The 24,571-nt window shown below is 40.9% G+C and overlaps 2 protein-coding genes across 4 annotated transcripts in view; one reads left to right on the forward strand and one right to left on the reverse strand.

Annotated features, from left to right (window-relative positions):
- Positions 1–24,571, forward strand: part of plpp1a (phospholipid phosphatase 1a) — a 91,364-nt gene that overhangs the window by 24,313 nt on the left and 42,480 nt on the right. For 2 of the 3 annotated variants that reach the window (XM_080420515.1, XM_080420517.1), the window contains exons 4-6: positions 4,444–4,501; positions 6,228–6,404; positions 6,542–7,454. In XM_080420515.1, the coding sequence (XP_080276641.1) occupies positions 4,444–4,501; positions 6,228–6,404; positions 6,542–6,658 (352 nt within the window). In that variant the 3' untranslated portion in view covers positions 6,659–7,454. Of the gene's footprint in view, positions 1–4,443; positions 4,502–6,227; positions 6,405–6,541; positions 7,455–24,571 lie in introns of those variants that run through there. The other variant, XM_080420516.1, reaches the window with a different exon arrangement.
- Positions 7,596–24,571, reverse strand: part of mtrex (Mtr4 exosome RNA helicase) — a 38,386-nt gene continuing 21,410 nt past the window's right edge. The window contains exons 19-27 of the mRNA XM_080420514.1: positions 24,138–24,263; positions 23,609–23,719; positions 22,474–22,662; positions 16,324–16,487; positions 15,874–15,979; positions 12,681–12,737; positions 11,994–12,156; positions 11,333–11,437; positions 7,596–10,461 (exon numbers count right to left, since the gene is read on the reverse strand). Of these exons, the coding sequence (XP_080276640.1) occupies positions 10,409–10,461; positions 11,333–11,437; positions 11,994–12,156; positions 12,681–12,737; positions 15,874–15,979; positions 16,324–16,487; positions 22,474–22,662; positions 23,609–23,719; positions 24,138–24,263 (1,074 nt within the window). The 3' untranslated portion in view covers positions 7,596–10,408. The remainder of the gene's footprint in view (positions 10,462–11,332; positions 11,438–11,993; positions 12,157–12,680; positions 12,738–15,873; positions 15,980–16,323; positions 16,488–22,473; positions 22,663–23,608; positions 23,720–24,137; positions 24,264–24,571) is intronic.

Genomic DNA, 24,571 nt, shown 5'->3' on the forward strand with positions numbered 1-24,571 from the left:
GTGTGTGTGTGTGTGTGTGTGTGTGTGTGTGTGTGTGTGTGTGTGTGTGTGTGTGTGTGTGTGTGTGTGTGTGTGTGTGTGTACCTGTTGCTGGGAGTAACCCTGTCACTAGCCTATACATAGAAAGCACTGCGCACCGCTTCTTATATAAACAGGAAGTAGACTACAGTCTACACCCCGCCCACTGCATTATTCAGAGACATAAACACACTAATAACTCTTCCATGGACCCCATAGCCTGGATATGGGTGTGTCAGAGTGCTTAAGGTGTTTGTGTGCGCGTGCGTGCGTTTGTGTGTGTGACTGTGTGTGCCTGTGTGTGTGCCTGTGCGTGCGTTCATGAATTGTTTATGGTCCTTTCACACAGGATTTGCATCTTCATTGAAATCAATGGCGCTCGCCGTTCATTTGTTTCATTTTTTAAAGGCCTGTCAGGAAGTCTTTGTGGTGTTTTTGTGGAACAATGGAACAATAGCTGTATCTTTCAGTTCCTTAATTGCCCTAATTAAGGTACTACACACACGCGAGCGCGCACGTTCATGAATTGGTTATGGTCCTTTCACACAGGATGCGCATCTTCTTTGACATCAATGGCGCTCGCCGTCTATTCATTTCTTTTTTTAAAGGCATGTCAGGAAGTCTTTGTGGTGTTTTTGAAGAACAATGGAACAATAGCTGTGTCACCTTTCAGTTCCTTAATTTGGTCTAATAGTAGGGGGTACTAAGCACAAAAAATGGCCAAATCGTTACGCGGCGGATAAAAGCATGACATTTGATACAGATGTCCCTTGGGTCATCCTAAAACATCCTAGAAGGGGTGCCCAAAAAAATCTCAAACAGGAAGTGAGTTATGGACAAAATTCAAAATGGCCACCTAAACTGTTGACCGTTGACTCAAAAGACACCAAAATAATCTCCAAAAAGCATAAAATTTGGCACATATGTCCCTTGGGTCATCCTAAGACATCCTAGAAGGGGTGCCCAAAGGAATCTGAAACAGGAAGTGAGGTATGGACTAAATTGAAAATGGCCGCCTATAGTGTTGTCGATTGACTCAAAAGACAACTAAAGAATCTCATAAAAGCATACAATTTGGCACACATGTCCTTTTGGTCATCCTAAGACATCCTAGAAGGGGTGCCCAAAAAAATCTTAAGCAGGAACTGAGTTATTGACAAAATTGAAAATGGCCGCCTACAGTGTTATCCATTGACTCAAAAGACAACTAAAGAATCTCATAAAAGCATACAATTTGGCATACATGTCCCTTGGGTCATCCCAAGACATCCCAGAAGGGGTGCCCAGAAAAATCTTAAACAGGAAGTGAGTCATTGACAAAATTGAAAATGACCGTCTACAGTGTTGTCGATTGACTCAAAAGACAACTAATGAATCTCATAAAAGCATACAATTTGGCATACATGTCCCTTGGGTCATCCTAAGACATCCTAGAAGGGGTGCCTGAAATTATCTGAAATTGAAAATGGCCGTGTACAGTGTTGACAGACGATGCAAAAGACACTCATAAAAAATAATCTCATATAAAAGCATGAAATTTGGTACAAATGTCCCTTGGGTGATTTGAATGTATCCTAAGGGGTGCCAAAAAAAGTTTTAATAGTCTCTCAATGGAAAACACTCCTCCCACACGGGCTGCACTGCTACAATATTCAAATCGAGCAGCCAATCTGGCATTTGGTCCAGAAGCCTGAAAGCTATGCAATCTCTACCATCTCCTGACAAATATGGATGGATTAAAGTCGCTGATTCGTGGACACCTTTATGGACACTCTTGCCAGAGGCTGCTTAAGTTTGTAGAGAACTCAAGTGTGGCTGCAAAGCTGAGCCCTTCTGTTCGAGAAAGTGTAGATGCCGGGATGCTGGGTTACCTTGCAGAGCATTATGCCAATGTGCTGGTAATTGCGAAATGGCACACATGAATACATGTACTAGTTACTAATCACTAATCACAAAAAACAGTAATGATCAAGAAGAAAATACATGAGAAGATAGAGTGTAAAACAAGCAAGAAGATGTAGAGTGCAAAATAAATAAGATGCAGAGAGTAAAATAAGAATATGCAGAGTAAGATAAGATGCAGAGTAAAATAAATAAGAATATGCAGAGAGTTAGATAAATAAAGAAGATTCAAAGAATACAATAAAAAAATTATGCAGAAAGTAAAATGAATAAGTGATGAAGAAATGAAAACAGAAGGTAGACTACAAAATACGGCAGGTTATGCACTGCATAACCTGTCGTATTGAGTCTGCATAATATGCAGACTGCCATGGTCAACTGTTTAAAAAGCCATTTAGAATTTCTTCAACATGGTCCCTTCCTAAAAAGTTTAATAAACAAGCAAATAAATAACCTCTTCTAGGATATATTAAGAAGCACTCAATGTACGTACCAAATTATACACTTTAATGACGTCCCTTTATGTTTTCTTTTGTGTCAACTGCTTTAGGCGGTCACTTCCTGTTTAAAACCTTTTTGGGCACCCCTTGTAGGATGCGTTCAGATCACCCAAGGGACATTTGTACCACATTTCATGCTTTTATGAGATTCTTTAGGTATCTTGCATCATCTTTCAACACTGTAGGCGGCCATTTTCAATTTAGTCAATAACTCACTTCCTGTTTCAGATTATTTTGGGCACCCCTTCTAGGATGTGTTAGGATGACCCAAGGGACATATGTGCCAAATTGTATGCTTTTTGGAGATTCTATAGGCTCTTTGAGTCAATCGCCAGCACTGTAGGCGGCCATTTTCAATTTAGTCAATAACTCACTTCCTGTTGAAGACCTTTTTGGGCACCCCTTCTAGGATGTCTTAGGATGACCCAAGGGACATGTGTGACACATTTTATACTTTTTGGAGATTCTTTAGTTGTCTTTTGAGTCAATCGACAACACTAGGCGGCCATTTTCAATTTGGTCAATAACTCACTTCCTGTTTCAGATTTTTTTGGGCACCCCTTCTAGGATGTCTTAGGATGACCCAAGGGACATGTGTGCCACATTTTATGCTTTTTGGAGATTATTTTGGTGTCTTTTGAGTCAACGGTCAACAGTTTAGGTGGCCATTTTGGATTTTGTCCATAACTCACTTCCTGTTTAAGATTTTTTTGGGCACCCCTTCTAGGATGTTTTAGGATGACCCAAGGGACATCTGTATCAAATTTCATGCTTTTATCCGCCGCGTAACGATTTTTCACTTAGTACCCCCTACTATAAGCTCCCTTTACAATTTTACATTTTTACAATTTAGGCATTTAGCAGACGCAAGGACAACACAAGCGGCTCACAACACTGCATGTGTTGCAATTGAGATTGTTCCTATAGACCAGGGGTCAACCTTTTTGAAATGAAGTGCCATGTTTTCATGTTCTTGATAGTCAGTGTGCCATATCAACATCAAGTTGAATTATGACCACATCAAAATTCTATATTTCCAACTGATATTGTCCATAGGCTATACGTAACAAAATGTATTTATTTTTAGAAATATTTTCTTTCACATCAGGATGTAATAATCATTATTAGACTTTGAATGAATGTCGAATTATGTGCAGGATGTAATTTGTGTATTAGATGTGAGGGGACTTAATTTCAATGACTAAACTTTTTTTTAACATTTAAATTTAAAAAGAAAAAACTACAAGCTCACAATGCGACGCGTTGTGAGCTTGTAGATCGGCTATTTTCAAATAGCCTAGATATAAAATAGGGCTAAAGTGGTAGATATGTGTTTTATAATGTAATAATTTAAATCTGCAAAAAACAGAAGTTTTCAAATAATTGTAGTGGAGTAAAAGTACAATATTTGCCTCTGAGATGTAGTGGAGTAGAAATAGAAGTACTGATAGTTGGAAATACTCCAGTAAAGTAAAAGTACCTAAAAATTTTACTTAAGTACAGTGCTTGAGTAAAGTAGTAACTTTACACCACTTCTTCTATATGTCGCCTATCAATATTGGTCTGAAAATTCATAAAGGATCTTACCGCCATTAATACATGTGATTGTCTATTTACAGCTTTGGCCATATATCATACACATTGACTATTTTCTCATTAATGGCTTGCTTTTTATGATGTTTACATTGCGTGGTAAAAAATAACCACACAATGATATTGAGTGTGTTGAAAGTGGGTTTCAAGTCCCTACAAGTTGATTATTAGATTGTACTGAAATGAATGGAATCCATTGTCTTCTAGGGAAAATAAAACAAACTAGGTTGGCAGTTAGTCTGAGCCAATGGGCATGTCAGATCACGGTATGGTCCTTCAACCACATGAACCCCAGCATCCCCATTCCGGGCATGGCATAATAGGAGATCATCTAAAAGTTTAGACGCGTTGTGAGCTTGTAGATCCCTATTTTCAGTTAACAGATTTTCTGTAGAGGGAACAAACATAATACCTTTTGTTCTTGTTCTAGGTTATCCTTCTACTCTGGACACTCCTCATTCTCCATGTACTGCATGCTGTTCTTGGCTGTAAGTATCAGAATAAACCTATACCTGTTGATTCATAATTATTATTTAATGGCAGATACTGTTTAAAGCCAAGAAGTAAAAAGAAAAAAAGTTAATAACTGCTAGGCGAGGTCAAATGTAAAATATATGAGAGCTATGCCAGTGCTCACCCCACTTTGAATTGAATTGTGGTGCTCAAACCTTTTAATTTCAAGGACCCCATAACTCTGAGAGTGTACACACATGGAACCTAATGGACCCATGTGTACTCTCTCAGAGTTACGGACATGTAAGGGTCCATTTGGTTTGGAACCCTGAGGGTCCCTCGACCCCACTTTAAGAATGTGCACATAGAGCATGTCCAGTACTCCACACAGTATGTTGCATATGTGCAAACAATGACATTATTTATATATCATTTTATAATGTTTATATAATCAATGATCCTATCGGTAGTACTGGGAATGAATACAGATTCAAAATTAGAGTCTGCACACCTTGAGGCTTAAAGGACTTTCAAGTCAAAGCTTTATTTGTGAATGAATACAGCTGCTCTTAAGTTTTGTTATGTTTTTGTTCAAAACTGCTTTAACCCATTAAGACCTGGGACGCATCTGTGTCACTTTAGATTTCTTTGGCTATTCAAAAATAGCAGATATACAAGCTCATAGCTATGAGCTTGTAGATCGGCTATTTTTTGAAAAATCTTGAAAAAATATTCTTTCGTTTTTTTCCAAAAAAATGTTAGGATTCAGAAAACATTTTTAAGAATCGCCTCAAAGCAATGTGACAATGTCCTGGAATGGACAAAACCCGCCATTAGAAGGATAAACCCCTTGAGATGCACCATCTCATTTTCGAGGGGGTCCGTAGCACAAATCAACCGGCCATACAATACACAAACAAGTACATTCATGCAGACAGACAAGACAAGAGCTCTCCCAAAGCTAGACGCTCCCCACCCCACCGTTTCAACCCCAGGTAGCAACATTCATATGGAGACAAAACCCATTAGTACAGGAAAACCAAATAGGAATTTCCAAATAGCTGTAATAAATTACCTACAAAAGGAGTGTCTGTTTTCTTTCACAACCAATTAAGTGACTTAAGTGAGTGTTTGCATTAGGAGTGTAAAATAGGAAGATAAGCATAGGTCTATATACATAAGAGACACATGTTGAACAGCAACAGCTCTTTGTAAACACCTTGTGAGTGACCGATTTATGTCACATCGGAAAGGATGACGTTACATTGACAGAACTTTCCAGTAAGATAAGGCTTTCATATAATCTCCGCCCTGTCATTAAGGAACGGCAAGACATAAATTGTTAGATTAGATAACAAGTGGCGCTCGGGGGTGGCACAGCCATGGTGCATCCGGCTTGACCGAGCGCCCTGAACACAATTGACCCTTTGCCAAAATGTCACAAATGCCCTTTGCGCTCAAAGCCCTGAAATACATTTCTTAGCGATGAGTCTACCGATTACTTTTTGATTTGATTAGATTTTTTATTCCTCGAATAATCGAGAAACGTGTTTTCTATATTTCTTATTTATATTAAAGTAAATGTAGCAATAATAGCCAATCTACAAGCTTGCGACGCTTTGGGAGCTTGTACATCTGCTTTTCTTTTGCTATTTTTGCTATTGTATTTAGAAAGAAATTTGTATTTTATCCCAAATCAATTATTTTATAAAAATGTTTTTTAATCAATTCGTTCTACTAACTGTTGCACCTGTCTCTCAGCTGTACCTCCAGGCCAGACTCCAGATTGAATGGGCCAGGCTCCTGAGACCCACCCTTCAGTTCTTCCTGATCGCTGCGTCGGTCTACACAGGCCTGTCCAGGGTGTCCGATTATAAACACCACTGGAGCGATGTGCTGACCGGACTGATACAGGGCGCTCTTATGGCCATTCTGGTGGTAAGTAGGCCTGCTTTATCTTACAGGACCTTAAATTAATTGTGTCATCAGTTACCTTCATTTTAACAGACATGAACTAATCACAAGGGAATGCAGCTGCAAACAATGACACACACTGTTCTGTCTCTCTCTTACAGGTGTTTTGCGTATCCGGCTTCTTCAAAAACCGCGTGGAGCCACAGAAGGAATCCGACATCCCCCACACAACCCTCCAGGAGTCAGCCACAAACGCAAACTTTGACAGCCCCAACTAACTAAAAAAAAGCCCCACGGAAACAACGAGATCAAACACTCTCTCTCTCCATTTACTCTCATATACTCTGCATGGACATATAGAGCATTGCTGATGGGAGTATGTGTGTTGTAGAAGTGCTTCATTGTCCTTGCTTTTAAATCCACATAAGCTAAGAGGATGAACGTGCATCTTTTATCTTACAAAAAAACTAAACAAAAGGGGGAGGAGGAGACTGCATTATTAACATTTTGGCTGCTGCTCTCCAGATTCAATTAATACTAGATTTTAAGTGGCTGCAAAGGTAGAGACAAAGACGAAGTCTTACCGCATCTCCACCAGGAGTAAAGTGATGATGACATAAGCGCCTATAAATGCCTAATTTATGCTCTGTCCGCACAATAGAATCACATTCCGCAAACAGCAGACCTAGAAGCTCACAACGCGTCGCATCCGCGACGCGTTGTGAGCTTGTAGGTCGGCTATTTGCGGCGCGCGCGACACTGGTCGCGTGATGTTAGTATGAATGGGGCTTAAATCGAGCCTTCAAGCTCAACTGAAGTGGCTGACAGTTATGTCGGGGCTGAAGGTTTTTGGATGACAGGAACCATTATACAGCATGTACCTGCTGAGTCAGTGAGGAAGACTTTTATTGCATGTGTGTGCCCACTAAAAAAGGGTTCAACCACTGCTGGCGAGGGAAAACCTGTGAATGTAACCCCTGCTTTGTGCTTTTCCGTTATTGGGAGTCAGCAACTCCCACATCGATTGCTGATCTAGAGAGTCGATCTTAATTAAGTTAAATTGCACCACTATGATTTAATGTATTTTGAGTTTTGTTTTCTAATTTTGTCTGACTGCAAATATTATATCTGTTGGGTCCAGTGTTAAAAGCTGCATTGTGCGATATTTTTCCTTCATCACAGGGTATGAAAATGATCTGCACAGTATGAAGATTTCATAACACGATAGATCTCAGTGTGTGTGTGTTTCTCCTCTTTTCTGAAGTGTGTTGTCAGCATCTGACTCAGTAAACTCTGCCTATAAGACTCGGGGCTCTGCCCCTTAAAGCTCCTGCCAGAATGGTTGAAACATTTTTGTGCCTCGTAATCATCGAACTTCAAAATCTGCTCACCCCCTCCGACACCCATGTTTCCCCCACTACTGCATTATTATGGGGGATATTCCAGCGCAAGATGCACTTCGGTTAAATGGCTGTTACAATTATAGCTGTATCCATGCAAAAAGTGATAACCAATTTAATTGATACATTTACACCAAATACCTCTTAACTTGACAAAACCAAAATGAAGTTCCAGTAGTAGCCAAGATCGTCTCGCTTCAGCTGCCATAGGCCAGTGGTTCTCAACCCTTTCAGGCCCGACCCACCAACATAATCATATTTGAACTGTAGGAGTTTAGGCATTACATTTTGTTTGACTCAGTTCCAGATAAACTTTGTGAAAATAGCAGATTTACAAGCTCACAACGCCTCGTTTGCGAGGCGTTGAGAGCTTGTAGATCGGCTATTTTCACAATGCTTGCCTCTCTTATATTATTTGACAATTTGGCCAATGTTTGAGCAGTTTTTATAGTATGTCAATTACTTTTGATGCAGTGATGGCCTTTTTTATAGGTATTAACAGTCCTTAAATTATCACTTCACTGTCATCTGGGGACCCCCTCAAAATCATGTGGGGACCCCAACCCACAGGTTGAGAACCACTGCCATAGGCAAGGAGTGGGGAGCCGACTTATTTTCAAACGGTTCATGGGTTAGGGTAGCATATCAAACAATGAGGAAAGAATACATAAGGCTAGGATTTGGTAGAGAAAAACCCTAGACGAGAGGGCAGCCTTACTAGTGGTGCCCGTCAGGAGTAGCCTGGTAAACACCCCCTCCCTCCGGAAATCTCATGCATTGCATTGCATTTGGTTTCAGGAAGGAGGGTCTGGGATTGCTCACAGAGTAAAGCTGCCCGAACCGCTGCGCATACGAACCAATCAGCGGCTGCTAGGGGCGGGATCATCCAATCACCTGCCTAGTAGCTTGAAAAAATGAAACTCCGTCTGTCATCGATTCTGCGCCCGAAGTCTCAGATGCAAGTACGCTGTGAAACAAAATGTGTGTCGCAAGCTTCTTCCATTTGACGGAGTGAGGTTACGTCAGGAGACGCTGACTCTGAAATAAAAACGTCACTGCAATCAGAATCCAAACCTTCTACACAAATCAATGTGACTTGCCTCGTGTTTGGGTCAAAGCTGGAAATAAAGACAGTTTTGAGTCCCATGTTGCCTTTGCTGTACTGCTAACTGCTGCTAGCACAGCTACCTGTATATCCCAGAATTAATATAAAACATAAGATAAGCAAACTGATACCATACTTTTGTATAATCTGTAAGTAAGAAGAAATTATATAGACTTTTTTTTTATTGAAAGCGTGTTACAGATATGTACAAATGTCTTGTTGATGTCCTGGTTTTTGAATTAAACTAAGAAAATAAAAATAAAGCCATGATTACAAATAAAGTCTTAAATTGTATTTGTTTGCCAAGTCAAGATAAAATCACAATGAACCACTTTACTTATTATAATGGGCATAAACAAAAACACGTAAACAGAAATATTCACTTAAATTACTACAATGATGTCGTCTTCTACTACTGTAGGGGTTTGTGAACTCTGGCCCAGAAATCCAAGGCTAGCGACATGAAACATGCATTTAATGCATAAATGCGTCAACAGCTCAGCATTCAGTACAAAGGATTTGCTCCTGAATGAAAGTATTCACCGTTATCCTTGATCAGACCATAGCTTAAAATAACACCAGCGTAACCATTTTCGACCTGGCGTACCAGCGAAAATAGCAGATCTACAAGCTCACAGCGCATTGCACCATGACGAGCTGTGAGCTTGTAGATCGGCTATTTTCGTGCGGAACACCATGGCATGACTAATTATACAAAAAACTCCCAATAGATGAGTTTGCCCAATACAAAGATTTCAATACAAAAAATTGCTAATCCACTCCGATAAGAATTTGGGAATATAAAACACAAATCCAGTCGACAGGAATAGATTGAACAGGACAGATGATGCACAGATGGTTAAGATAATTGGAACATGGACAGACAACATTCATTCCTTTGTCGTTAAAGGAGTACTTCACCCAAAAAAAATACTTATTTCTATCGATTGCACACCCTATGAAGCCTTGAATTCATGGATTAAAAAAAAAAATCCATGAGCCAATAATTTGATTATCAGCGGAAAGATGCTAATGTATCCGGTAGGAGACTCAAAGTAGACTCTTTGTGTCTCCTACCGGAAATACACCTGGTCATCAAATCATTGGCTTAGGAATGTGACAAAAAGGAAAAAAATCCATGAATTCAATGTGTAATTGATAGAAAATAAGTAATTTTTTGGGTGAACTACTCCTTTAAGTAGAGCATCTCCAACTCACTATAGAATTACGGTAATATTTATTCCAAGGTTGATGAAGATTGTGCCACATATATTTAAAGGTCATGTCGCTCTAAAATACAAATGAACACTTCTTATACATGTTAATTCTTGTGTGGGAGGTGGCCATGATATAAGTGGAATAATCAACTTGTATTATTTTTCAATAACCACACGGCGCAAAGTTGGATTACACCGTACATAAACAACCATAATTCTGTACATTTTGTCCGTTGACAGTTTATTAAACCAGTAAAAAAAAAGTAGAGGTCCTCAAATGTGAGCTGCGGTGCATGAGGAAGGTGTTTATAGGTAGAGACTGGCAGCAAACACAATATCTCTCTTGATCTTTGTAATTCCTGAAGACAGACACAGAAATACATGAAAGGATTATAGGCTAAATATTGGAAATAAAAGTGCATTGAATCCCATATTTTCAAAATCCCAGATATGGAAGTCATCAAATCAATCAAACGCTAAAAACTTCATACTATGTTTTTACCAGGGGTGGAAAATAAAATCGTTTCATAGATTAATCGCGATGCTGACATGGACGATTATGAATCGATTCACAAATGTCAAATCGATTATTATTATTATATATTTTTTTTATCATTGCTACTTGCACAGAGCAGAAGCCAGATTTTGGTTGGTTATCAGAATATTGAGAAGCCTTTTGTTATAAGTCAGTATTATATTTAAAAAAAAGGACTTGTTTATTTTCTTGTTGGTTTTCTGCAATTGTTGATCTTGGCAAATATAACCTTGGAGTTGACAGTGACACATAAATTGACACATTCCGCAATAATCGGAATATAATCAAATCGTAGCCCTCTGAGTCGGAATCGAATGGTACCTAGCGATTTCCAGCCCTAGTTTTTACGCCACATTTGAACAAAAGATGCTTTTTACCAACAACCAAACATTGGTAACCACAAATTGTCTCATGCCGACTTGATGGATGATGTATTTTTGACTCTGACATCTTGTTTACGCTGGTGTTTGTTTACACACGACATGTTTTGGGATAAAATCTACAAAATCAGTTTGTGTGACATCATGCGTCTCCCTCCAGTAGAACAGATCATATTGTTTCATTTCATTTGGTGTTTCATAGCTAATAAACTACAATTTGTGGAGCGGACTAATGGCTGACATAAGCCTACAGGGTTTAAGTATAATAATAGTGTCGTATAATGAAGTGTGAATCATGCTCAAGGCTCCTCTTACCCTCAGAGAACTTCTTCTCCAGTTCAGTGTTGCCGATGGCCTTGGCAGCCGAACACATCTGTCTCAGAACTTCCTCCAGACGCCGCATGCAGCGGATGATGCTACCTGCAGCGACACACACACACACACACACACACACACACACACACACACACACACACACATTATAATGCATGCATAGATACACAGTAGCATAGCATTCGGTCTTCTGTAGTGGACCTTATTTACTGTATGTTGGACTTTGCATATTTTATTTGACTGTGCCTTCCTGTTACTTGACCTGTTCTGTGTTTCTTTCCTCGCTATTCTCCTTTCCATATTCTAACTATTCCTGTAACTGCCATGTTGATTTGCAGTGAGATTCTAACGATGTTACAAAACTGCTATGATCATTAACCACACTACAATTATTGGGCTGACAAAAGCAATATTGATTAACTGATACATTGAGAGAAATTGTGTATGTATTCTGATACGTTGCATAGAAACACAATTTAACAATGTTACAATTAGTTTGGATTCGGTCCGGGTTTGAGAGCTTAAAAATCAACCTTCATACTATTAGTATATAAAATAAAATATACTGTACATGGTCAAAACGGAACAATTGAAACCGGGTGGGGAAAAAGCCTGGATGTGATGCAGCAGTCTAATATCTGACCTTCAAAGACATCGGTCATCTTGCAGATCTGAGCGAAGGAAGCTCCGTTGGCCCAGGTGTAGACCACGTCCATGAGGTGGGGTTTGAACTGGTTCAGATAGGACTCCTCGTCCACCTCCAGCTTGGCATCTGCTGACACCTTGGCGATGCGCTTTGCACACTCCTGAGGGTCAGAAAAGCAGCGCAAATGTCTATTTTAACCCATTAATACCTGGAACGCATCTGTGTCACTTTTAGATTTCTTTAGGCTATTCAAAAATAGCAGATATACAAGCTCATAGCGCGGCACCGAGTGCCGCGCTACGAGCTTGTAGATCTGCTATTTTTGAAAAATCGTGAAAAATTTTTTTTAATTTTTTTTCCCGAAAAACTGTTAGGATTTAGAAAATCTTTAGAAGCGGCCTCAGGTCTTAATGGGTTAATACTACTACTAGAATAAACTTTCTTCTGAAAGTAAAATCATTATTTCGAAGAGATTTTGTGTAGAGGGAAAGAATAGAAGAGCAGTATAGAGCACTGGGGGACCGCCGTCAACTAAGTATATTGGGTTTTTAAAAATGAATGGCAAGAAATCAATTATTTGCAACAGGGGTAAAAGGGTGACAATGTGATGTTTTCCTGTCGCATGGCAAAGCGGCACGGTGGTACAATGAACCATAAATGCTTTGTGTTTTTTTCTGTGTTTACCTGCATTTGCCTCAGTGGCCCAGCAAGCTGTTCAGTCAGTTTTGGCATCTCGCTGGCCTGAATTAGAAAATAAAAACACAGTATTAACACATCAGGTGCCAGCATTTTTTCATAACAACTTACGTTGGGTGCCAGCATTCTCCCCATTGACTGCGCTTTGCTGTTTAAAGCTCTAGACTCCACGAGGAGCAAATCCATGTAAAAAAAAACATCCATTCATGTTGCGCGATGACCCTGGCTACAGCCTGGAACGATAACATTTCACTCGCGAGTTACAATGGGGGGGGATCGCGCATCGCGCATGACCGGTTTTCCCCACCGGAAACAGATACGGAGATATAGGTGTTTTAAAGAAGGAAATAGACAGGAAGTGGATGGGAGCCATGTTTTTGTTTTTCCGGTGATCTATCTGGCCTATCCTTCTCAAGATCACAATGGGTACTCCCAGAGCTGCTCTAGCCCCGCCCGTGTGGAGAAAAACGAAAAAAACAAAAAGACATATTTCACGGTCTGGACCGTGTTCGGCACCGGACCGCTACTCTGCGCAAACACGGTTCAGACCGTGTTTGGCACCCGATGTGTTAAGAAGGCGTTGCAAACCCGTAAATTGTGAGCTGGTAGATCGGCTATTTTTGCCTAATGTTTGCCCCAAAAGAGGGACACTGGGGTTTATGCGGTTAACCACTTTCAAACTAGCGATAGACAAACATTTTCAACTTTTTTTGAAATAGCGCAAATAGCAGATCTACAAGCACACAAGGCATCGAAACCATTGTACGATGAAGGTTACGTAAAACAAGGCTTAAGTGGTGAAACTTAATAATGGGCTCAGCTGTGCATATAATAAACAGAAGAGCCTTTGTGTGGAACTAGATAGAGCTGAACAGCTGCATGTCAGCTGAGTGAGTCAGTCGGACAAAGATGAGAAAACGGAGAACAAGAGAACTATAAACACAACAGCAAGGAGCCAAAAGAGCCCCCTATGAGACACATTGACACGCACAATCATTGTGTCATTTGTTGTGTGTGAAGAGGATCGTGTGCCGATATGGAGGCTGATCAAAGGTTTTCGTGAAGACATCTGTTGCTAGGGGTTGCCTCATGGACAAAACAGGCATCATAACATCACTAGTTTGTACTTAACCCATTAAGACCCGAAGACGATTCTACAAAATGTCTTCTAAATCCCAACAGTTTTCTGAAAAACTTATGTTTCTATATCAGTGGTTCTCAAACTTTTTCATGTCAAGGGCCCCCAAAATGATATGTATTTGGCCGCGGACCCCTATCTCAAAATGTTAAGTTCCAGGGACCCCCAGAAGCAAAGAACAGAGTTAAAAATGTTCGCTTTAAACAATATATATATTCAAAGATTTGCACACATTTTCACAATTTTTCAAAAATAGCATATCTACAAGCTCGTAGCCGGGTGCCGCGCTATGAGCTTGTATATCTGCTATTTTTTAATAGCCAAAGTGTAAAATAATGCTTTTTTTAGCTCAAATGAAAAAGTGACACAGAAGCGTTCCAGGTCTTAAAGGGTTAAGTGCTTTAGTTTCAGTGGTTTGGAGCTCGCCAAGAATGCATTTAGAATGAGAAAACGGTTGTTCGCCCGTTATATTGGTTAAAAAGGCCCAATAACGGTTTACCTGGAATTAACAGAAATATGTGGATATTTCTGCCCACTGTGATTAACAGCTCTTATGTTATATGGTGCAGTTCATTTCAATGTCTATTTTTTTTTGTAACCCATTTTTCACCCAGTGCCAATTGCCTAAGCCAGGGGTGGGCAACTTTGTAGATGGTGAGGGCCACTAAATTTCCACACTCGCTCTGAGTGTGGAAACACAAAAAACAAAAAAAACGGTGCGGCCCGCGGACCGCCAGTTGCCCATCCCTGGCCTAAGCTGTAATCCTGGGCGAGTTTCCCCGGTAGGATGTAGCGCGTGGAAGGAACACGTTATTCCAAACAGTTCCTTTCCCCTCCATCAGGCGCCTCGGCTAACCAGGATGGGAGGCAGTATAGAGACCAGGATTACTGCATGTTTTTTGTGAGGGTACCTACCCTATAGGGGACACGGGGAGAACATGCAAACTCCACACAGAAAGGCCCTTTCACCAACCCCACCTTAGGGTATGGGCACTGATGACGCGGAGGAGAGAACACGCCCACAGCCGGAATCAAACCCAGGACCTTCTAGCTGTGAGGAGACAGCGCTACCGACTGCACCACCGTGTCCCCTCAATGTCTATTACAGTGGTTCTCAAAGTGGGATCCAGGGACCATCAGGGTGCCAAATGGACCCTTACAGATCTGTAACTCTTAGTGTACACTCTCAGAGTTATGGGGGCCCTTAAAATGTAAAGGTTTGAGAACCACTGGTCTATTAGGTCCGGTGAAAACGTCACTGGCTGTGTCGGAGGGAACTCCTTCGGTGAAAACGCCTCCTTCGCGCCCTCTTGTCTTATCTTGTCTTGTCGCCCCTAGTCTTCCCTTGTCTCCTCCTCCCCTCTACTCGTCACTAGTCCCATCCACCAATCACAACCCTGCCCCGAGCCGTCACTCTGACGATAAAGTCCATCTCTGTGCGTCTGCTTTTGTGTTAACCTGTGATTTCGTTCACTTTAAAAACACTCTTTGAGCTTAACAGGTGGTTACCAGATAGAATGTTATGTTTGACAGGTCTGGTTAGTATGGATAGGTAGGGTTTTGTTTTGTTCCTTTCAGCCGTTTGCAGCTGTAGTGAGTTATATTGTGGATCTGCCGGGTCAGGAAGCAACTTGTGTTTTGTTTGTTTATTGGTTTGGTGCCACAACCCCGCAGCCTCCTCCTTTGTTCTCTATTCATTCATCCAAGTTGTTTTATTAATTCCTCACTTGTACGGTTGGTAGTTTTTTGGTATTCCGTTGTTTAAACTGAAAGCTTTGATTTAGAGAGTTGTGTTTAGTTGTTGTGCCGACTGTTTTAAAGCTTACTCTCAACAAACTTAATTTGACCGTTGAACAGCAGACACCAATCATTGATTGCCTCAAGTTACACCAGCAGCTTGTTGCTTCCCTCGTTCCCAGATGCCTGAACATTGACAGGGTTTTAACAGTATGCATATCCACCCACACTGTACACTATGAATGTATCTGTATGCATGCATGTGTGCATGCACGTACGCGCGCGTGTGTGTGGGTGTGTTCTTACATTCTCCTGAAAGACGAAGCAGGACAGTAAGGAAGTGGCCTGTTCAGCCGTCAGATCGTTGAAGAGACCGTTGAATATCATCTCTGTCAGGAGCAACTCATCAGCACTGCACAAACACCACAACACAACGGTTAGTTCTACAGTCACATCAACATGTGCAAGAGTGTGTCATGTGTACACGTGTGTGTGTGTTAGGGGTGTGTGTACATGTGTGTCATGTGTACGCATTAGGGTTTAACACCGGGATTCCCGGGATTCGGGAATCCCGGTGGTATTTACCGTCCCGGGAATTGACTTCGGTTCCCGGGATCCCGAAGGTTGTTTTTTTTCTTGTTAGAAATTACAACTAATTAGTAGAAAGGCCCATCTACAGCGCGGAGGAATTATTACTATTATAATAATAACCGCATGCGTCACGTGTACACGTGTGTGTTAGGCGTGTGCGTCTACCTGCTGATCTCACAGGCAACGCGTCCCTTCATCTCGATGACGTCGGAGGGAGAAGCGAAGCCCAGGCGTCTCAGGACTCTCTTCCTGCACTTCAGTTTGTCCATCTGCAGGACCGTCCTCGCCTTCTTCAGCTCTCGTTTGGCCGTTCTGACATCTGCTGCGATCTGACAACACACACACACAAGTTTCTCCAAAAGTTCTGCTGCATCCAACAGTTAAATTCAAGTGATCAGGTTAGCGTATTGTAGTCGAGTCCAATTAAAACATCTGCGTAGACCTTGAGCACACAATAATAATAATAAATCTCTATTTATGCAATTGGCTTGTGGTTCGACACTTCCTGTTTATTCGCCTTCTTTGTTGAGCTTCGTTCTAGTAGACCACGTGTCCAATTTCCTAAATATTTTGCCAAAAAAATCTATGCCTGTAGTCATTGCATACTTTTAATTATTCAGCATACATTTGCATTCGTTTTCTGGCCCATATTTGATGCACTAACTACGGTCACAGAATCAGACGTCTATGGTCCGATTCTGTGACCTGCCAACGCAACGACAAACACAATTCAAGGTAACCAAATGCGCTGTACCACGCGACACTTGCGGTGTTTTTAACACATTTCTCATGTGGACACGCTTTGAACTCACAAAATAAGTGTGCACGCGCGTTCTCGACAAACTTTTTTAATGCCCACGCGGAACAAAATATTCACGTGCGCTGCCAGTCAGACAGTGTGTGTGTGTAAGACAGACACAGAGATTTCGTCACCGACCACAGAAGACGTTGCACTGCGCAGTCCTCTGTTTGCAGTCCTCTGTTGTTGCATTGCGTGTCATTAAATATGTAGCCATGTGCATGACCACAATAACTGTAATAATAGCATACAGCCTATATTGTTGGCTACTAGATCTAGATGTGAGGGCCATGTAGCGACTCGAACCTCTAGTTTGGTTACATTTTGTTGTAGACTCTCAAGAGTTCCAAGTGAACACTGAGGATTTCACAGTGTAGTACTCTGTAAACACGCATCAAATCCATCCATCCACCTATCTGTGCCCTGGCTGAGTCCATTATCCACTTTAACCATTACCGCTAATCACCACAGCATGCTGGAGGACCAACACACACAAGCAGTATCTATTATTAGAGAGCAAATAACAATGAAGACTCTGCATTGGAGTAGAAAGCTTTGTTGTTGAAAACAGGTTTTAAGTGGACACACATGTGTCTGGTCCACATGGTATGAAAACTCAACGTAGGGAGCAGTGCAATTTGACTGTCCCTTATTCAAATATATGTATATTCATATGTACAACAAGCTCATAGCGTGGCACTATGAGCTTGTATATCTGCTATTTTTGAATAGCCAAAGCATAAAATATGGTTAAATCGGTTGAAATCTAAAATGCGTTTCTGGTTAGAATGGATTAAAATGTAACACTTCAAACAGTGATTTCCAAAATGTATATTTGGTTTATATGATAATATCTAACTATAACATAGCTACTTTAGGATTTAAAATGATCATTTGCCCCGTCTTTAATTGATAAACAACACATAAAGGTAGTGGCTAGGTGAGAAAGCAAACTGGTTAGGGGTGAATACGTTGAGAAGGATGTGAGAGCAGGGGAAAGACAGGAAACAGAAGTGCATGGTGTCATAATCATAGATATAGAAACCTAGATACCTCATTGGCCTCTGCAGTTCGTTGGAGCAACTCGTATCGCGGCCGCCATTTTCGCGTAGGCAAACGGACACTCAAAGTGACTACTGGCCAATCACAGCGCTCACAGCGCGTTGACTACTGGCCAATCACAGTGCGTCTTTTCTAAGACTTGTCAGAATGTAGTTGTCCCGCCCCCACCTGCCTCTGATTGGCCTACCGAACGCCCCCTTTTGTGACACACGCGGAAGCTTCAGGGAAGATTTCCTACGCTAAAATGGCGTCCGAGATACCAATGCCTCAGAGCCGAAGGAGGCGTCTACCTTTATATGTCTATGGTCATAATGACAGTGTGGCCAGCAGCCTTCAGTCCAAAGAGGACATAACCCCTGACCCCTCTTAGGCACACATCACACTCATTCACTTTCATCAGATCTGCACAAATCATGTACAGTAAGTGGATCCATTTCTGATTTGAAAAACTGAGGATTTCACAGACAAGTTTGTATGCCTGAACGGGGCAATGTACTGTCTGCATACTGCTGTGTTGTGGGGATCAAAGTGGAAGCTACTAGGGAGAACTTAAAGAGGCTTAGTCACAGACGGTTAACCAAGGTCAGGAGCGGAACGGAGCAAAGCCTGATTTACTTAGTTGCATGCCAGTGTCGTCAACCGCAAAACTAGCCCATCTACAATCACACACAATGCATCCTAACGCATGGTACTGTATGTGCTTTAGATTAGCTATTGTCGCATGCGGCACTGGGGCAGAACAGTGTTGATTTTGACAGCATAGCATAGTTTTAGTCAGTCTTTTGAATACAATTCTGTTTCGTTTTAGTCATATTTTAGTTATGTTTTACTGTTAGTCTAGTTTTAGTCGACTAAATATAAGATTTGAGTCGACTAAATCTACAGTTGATTTAGTCGACTAAAATTTATTTTTGGCGGCTGTGATGCCATCGAGATGGCTGATTTTCACTTAGCTGCATGCCGAAAATAGCAGAACTACAAGCTAACAATGCGTTGTGAGCTTGTAGATCTGCTATTTTCGGTCTGTGACACCCATGATGACTTGTCTTAGTTCTACTGGATCTCTTCTCCACTAGTCCCTCCCAAACATTTTAGTCTAGTTTTTATTTTTATTTGTATTTATTTTTTATCCCACAATTTTGTAACCCATTTTTTCCACCCAGTGCCAATTGCCTATGTAATCCTGGGCACTACCCTCCCTCTGCCAGCCTAGGGAGAGCCCAGAACTGAGGTCATGCCTCCTTCAATGCATGAGGAGCTAGCAAGCCACTTCTTATCACCTGACAGGGGGGAGGTTCCCAGGTTGGACGTAGCGCGTGGAAGGAACACGTTATTCCAACCAGTTCCTTTCCCCTCCATCAGGACTCAGGAGGAACATGTTAGGTAATGTTGACTCTGGTGCAGATTTCATTTCCCTAATGTGAGGTTCCAGCATACCAGTTAGTTACGACCTTGCTTGGCTGAGAGGCATTCTAATAGGTGCCGATATCCTCATGATGAAAGCACACCAAATGCATCTACCTCATTTACCTTATCTGTAACCTCGGAAAACAACCCCTGCCAGCTGTTAAAATCAAAGCAGTTTGGGTTTTCTAATAATAAAGCAAATAATACACTCAAGGTCATACTATAACTCTGAGATATTGGCTCTGCTGTGTGGTGTGCTCTTAGGCACAACAAGGCCTAAGCCTTAGCGCTGTAGCTCAGGCATCGCATTCCCTCTCATGAATTATTGCTTCGTTGAAATGAATCAAGCAAACACACACCACTGTTTTGGGCATTGGGTCAGTGAAGCCCGTAGGATTATCAAAGACTTCAGCCCATGGACTGTTTTCAGATGCAACCGCATGGCAAGCAGTTCCGCATCCATAAGACCAAGGGCAGTAGGCTCCGAAAAAAGCTACTTAACATTTATGAATGATTGATATTACTAGGCTGGCCTTTTGCCTACTACCACACACAGCCAGCTATGCACACACAATCACACGTTTATTATACTATTCAAACATCCTAGTGCACACAGGCACCCGACACTTGACCGACACTTGACCTACGATTGCACACACACAAGCGTAAGTACACATAAACGTGCGTACAACTGTACAGTATATACACATGTAGATAGATGCTTATATATACACATTAGGGATGGGCGTTTGGGCAATGTGTGCACAGAGTGTTCCACGGTTAACCCATTAAAACCTGAGGTTTCAATTCTACAAATGTCTTCTAAATCCTAACAGTTTTCTGAAAGACTATTGTTGCTATATCAGTGGTGCTCAAACCTTTCATGTCAAGGACCCCCAAAATGATATTTGGCCGTCGACCCCATCAAAATATGTTGACCCCACCCCCCCGGAAAAAAATATATGTATTCAAAGATTTGCACAAAAATAGCAGATCTACAAGTTCATAGCGCGGCACCGTATATCTGCTATTTCTGAATAGCCAAAGTATAAAATATGGATAAAGAGGTTAACACATTGATTGCCAAGAACGAGTTAACTCGTTTTTACTCGTTTTTAAAATCCATCACTTGATTGCCAAGATCGAGTTAACTCGTTTTTAAGAAAAAAAATGTTTAAAAAAAAAAGAAAAAAAAAAGAAATTAATTTGACCCAAAGACCAAGGAGATATGATTAGTCGAAGATCTAGACTCCTATCCACTTCCTTGTTAACTTAAAACTTAAAAAAATTGTATCTCAGCTCCTGAGTACTTTTTTTTTTCCAATGAAAAATCTCAGGCAATAAACTGCAAAAAATCAGAAATAACTCTGGCAATCAATGTGTTAAACAGATGCATTCCCGGTTTGAATGGGTTAAATGTGGTAGTATAACATCATACTTATACAAATTAACATTGCTGCTCATATTACGAGTAGCTGATGTCAGTAGGATACTTTGAAAGCAGCAAAGCCAGCCGTCCCATCCCTAAAACATGTACTGCATAGTGCACACATATTTATGAATATACTATTTATCAGTAGGACCCACGCACACAGCACCTTCGAAGACCCTCAACGTGTGCCATGAAGATATTTCTTTACCTTACTACTTGTTATTCTTAATTCTTTCATTTGCTATTGTTGCTGCAATGTTGAGGAACTGAATTACACTCATATTTTTTTACTTGATTTCCAAATCTCAATTTATTTTCTGTCGTGGGGCAATTCAAGACTTCCAAACGGTTGTTTTCATTCTTAAACATTTCCATGCACTCCTCTGATAACCTTTTCATTAAGTCCAAAAGAGGTGGATCTCTGGGCGTTCTGCCAGTTGGCCTATGAACACAGGGCAAAGTCTATATATTGTCCTTCAGCTCTTCCTGCGTTTGTCTGTACGAGTACACCACCACCGCCCATCCTGCTTCTAAAGGGAGCAATAGCGTAAGCCATAAGGTCATTTGTGGCTATCAAGCGGCGCTGATATGATTTATTTTTGCTTTAACAGTAAAGATAAAACAAAGACGTATTTCACTGGTAAGAGCGAACGCTATAGCCTATTGTTTCCAGCCCTCAGCGGGGCTTGACATTTCTGCATCATTTATTTCACGTTTATTTAATTTATTATATTTATTTAATTTGTTTTATCTTTACCGTTGATTTGAATCAACAATAAAGATAAAACCAAGCAGTATTTCTCTCTGGTAAGAGCCAACGCTGGGCTATTGTTTACTTTCAATGGGGCTTGACATTTCAGCATGACTTATTGTAGTTGCACACCAGCAGGGTTCCTACACATTTTCTACTTCAAAATCCCATACTTTTTCCAGACTCAAACATCTTTCCTACCATATTTGTTATCCGTGTACAAAAATATGTTTATTAACCACATGAACCCTGTTTAACCATTTCCACCCATCCAAAACTAAGCTATGATGACTAAAACTAAGACTAAATATATTGACAATTTTGTCAAATAAAAACTAGACTAAAATGTTAGTGAGGGAACTAGTGGAGAAGAGATCCAGTAGAACTAAAAGACAAGTCATTTTATGCTTGTTGCGCTCTGAATATAGCAGATCTAAAGCTCACGTGTCGCGTTGTCAGCTTGTAGATCTGCTATTTTCAGCATGCAACCAAGTGTAAAATCAGCCATTACGACGCCATCAAGGCACCGCCACAATACATTTTAGTCGACTAAATCAACTGTAGATTTAGTCGACTATAATCTTATGAGATTTAGTCGACAAAACTAGACAAAAACTAAAACATTTCAGATGACTAAAATGTGAGAAAAACGATATGGAATTTTATTCAAAATACTATGACTAAAACTAAATCAAAATTTGCTGTCAAAATCAACACTGATTTTCTCTGTGTCGTGCACCGAAAATAGCCGATCTACTGTACAAGTTCACAACGTCACATTTTTCTATTTTCAACGCATGACACAATGCACAACCAAGTAGGAATCAGGCCTTAGTATTTTATACCATACACACATTATCTTACCAGGGATTTCTTCTCACAGAGGGAGTAGACGGCTTCCAGGCTGGGGTCGCTGTGCATCGGGTGGGAGTACATGCGGTGCTCAAACGCCTCCACCTTCTGGATGACCTTCTTCAGGGCGGGGTCCTTGATGCCCATGTCGTCCACGGGGTCCAGCAAAGGAATGCCGTCCGGGAAACGTTTCTGCACCTCCTGAGAGAGGGAGAGACGAGAAACGATTAACAAGTGTAAAAGAGTGGGTGAAATTATTTGACTCAACATCACAGTTACAGGAAGAGTTAGAATAGGGGAGAGAGAATAGAGCAGAAAGGAACACATGACACAGAACTGGTAAAATAACAGGAAGGCAAATATGCAAAATCTAAAATACAATGTCCAATATACATAATATTTGCAATGGCTAGATCAGTGTCTATCAACCTTTTTTGTGCCAAGGCACACCTGGCATAGCCAAAAAATCCCAGGGCACACCTAGATATACGGTATATATAATTATATATATATATATACGGTATATCTATATACACACACTAGGGGTGTGCCGATTTTCACATTTCACGAAACGATACGATACGATATTGGGCACACAACTTCGATACGATTTCGATACGATACGCACTTTTTTATCATGAAAATATATGGGGGAGAAAAAAAGCAAATGCAAACAAATATTTCTGTTTTTGCATTATTCAGACATGCAAACTTGTAGCTTTTCAGCTTCCACTAGCCGTTTTGAATCCAAATAGGGCAATAGTGTGACACCTGACCCGAAAAAAAACAGCATGTTGTCACCCTTTTCACCTCGGGGCTGTTTGCATGCCTGATTATTATTATTGTTAAAAAAAAAAAAAAATCTTTTTTTTTTTTTTTTTTTCAAAATCTTTTTTTTTCAAACCTCCTTCAAACGGCGCGGCACACCTCAGCAGTAGCCCCGGCCCAAAATTGGGACGTTTGCCAGGGTTGATATACACTGGGCTAGATAGATGGATGGCACTACGGAAGTCAGACTTGCTTGAAAAACGTATTCAACTAGCAGCTGGTAAATATTATATAATAGTTCCACGTGCATGGTTAAAGTGACATGAATAAATGTATGTAAATAAATAAATATGTAAAAACATATGTTTGCCATAAATACCTGTATAGACTTCAGCATGAGCTGTCTGTTGTCAAAGGGCCTCAGATCCTTGGGGATGTAGAGCCGGACTGAGCTGATGGAGTTCAGGAGATGCAGCATTACTGGAACCACCTGGAAAATACATTTTTAAAAAAAACTAGTGAATATATACCTACCAACAAAAAAACTCACAATGTGCCATGGGTGAGGGGATCCACGTTGTCGGCCTGGCTAGTGCCAGGCTAAACCTAACCCCCTAATTAGCACTGTCCACAACTACCCCCAGGAGACAATGGGGGCAGTAGCATGCCACTTGGACACAGGCCGGGGTCTGATCAGCCTCGGTTGGGTCGCCTGGAGGAGGGTGTCTGTTGCAAGACCCGAAACACCCAGTGACTCAAGGTAACAACACTGATGATGTGTCCAAGTTTGTGCATCAGTTGATGTTTTGTTACCTTTGTGCATGTGTTGCACCAACCCGCATCTCTCCAGTCTTTGTTTGTGTGTGCCGAGTGTATCTTTATGTGTGTGTGTGTGTTGTTGGACCCACCTGCATCTCTCCGGTCTCTCCCGGGGCAGCAGGTTTAGCAGCCTCCGTGGCAGAGTCCTTCACACTCTCCTTACTGCAGTGGACCAGGACCTCCACCACGTATAGAGGCTCTGCGTCTGAACCGGCCTACAGTACACACAACCAAATGAACATTAGTCTCACTCCACGGTTAAATGTTTTAAAAATATTCAAGCAGTTGGATTTTAAGTTTGGCGTTTGATTTCAGTTTAGTTTTAGTCGGTTTTACAAGTACATAAGCAATGTCAGGAATTGACTAGTTTTTGTTTAGTTTGTTTTTCCAAGTACTCTGAAGAACGCCTTGATTTATAGAAATTGAAAAAGGTAGGATGAAAGAATGCATGATATCAGATATGATGGTGGGAAAAACTAAAACAAAGATGATGATACAGCAGTTATATTTCACTAGTTCATTT

This window comes from Gymnoscopelus braueri, assembly GCF_963280865.1.
Source record: "Gymnoscopelus braueri genome assembly, chromosome: 22".
In the NCBI taxonomy this organism is placed as follows: Eukaryota; Metazoa; Chordata; class Actinopteri; order Myctophiformes; family Myctophidae; genus Gymnoscopelus; species Gymnoscopelus braueri.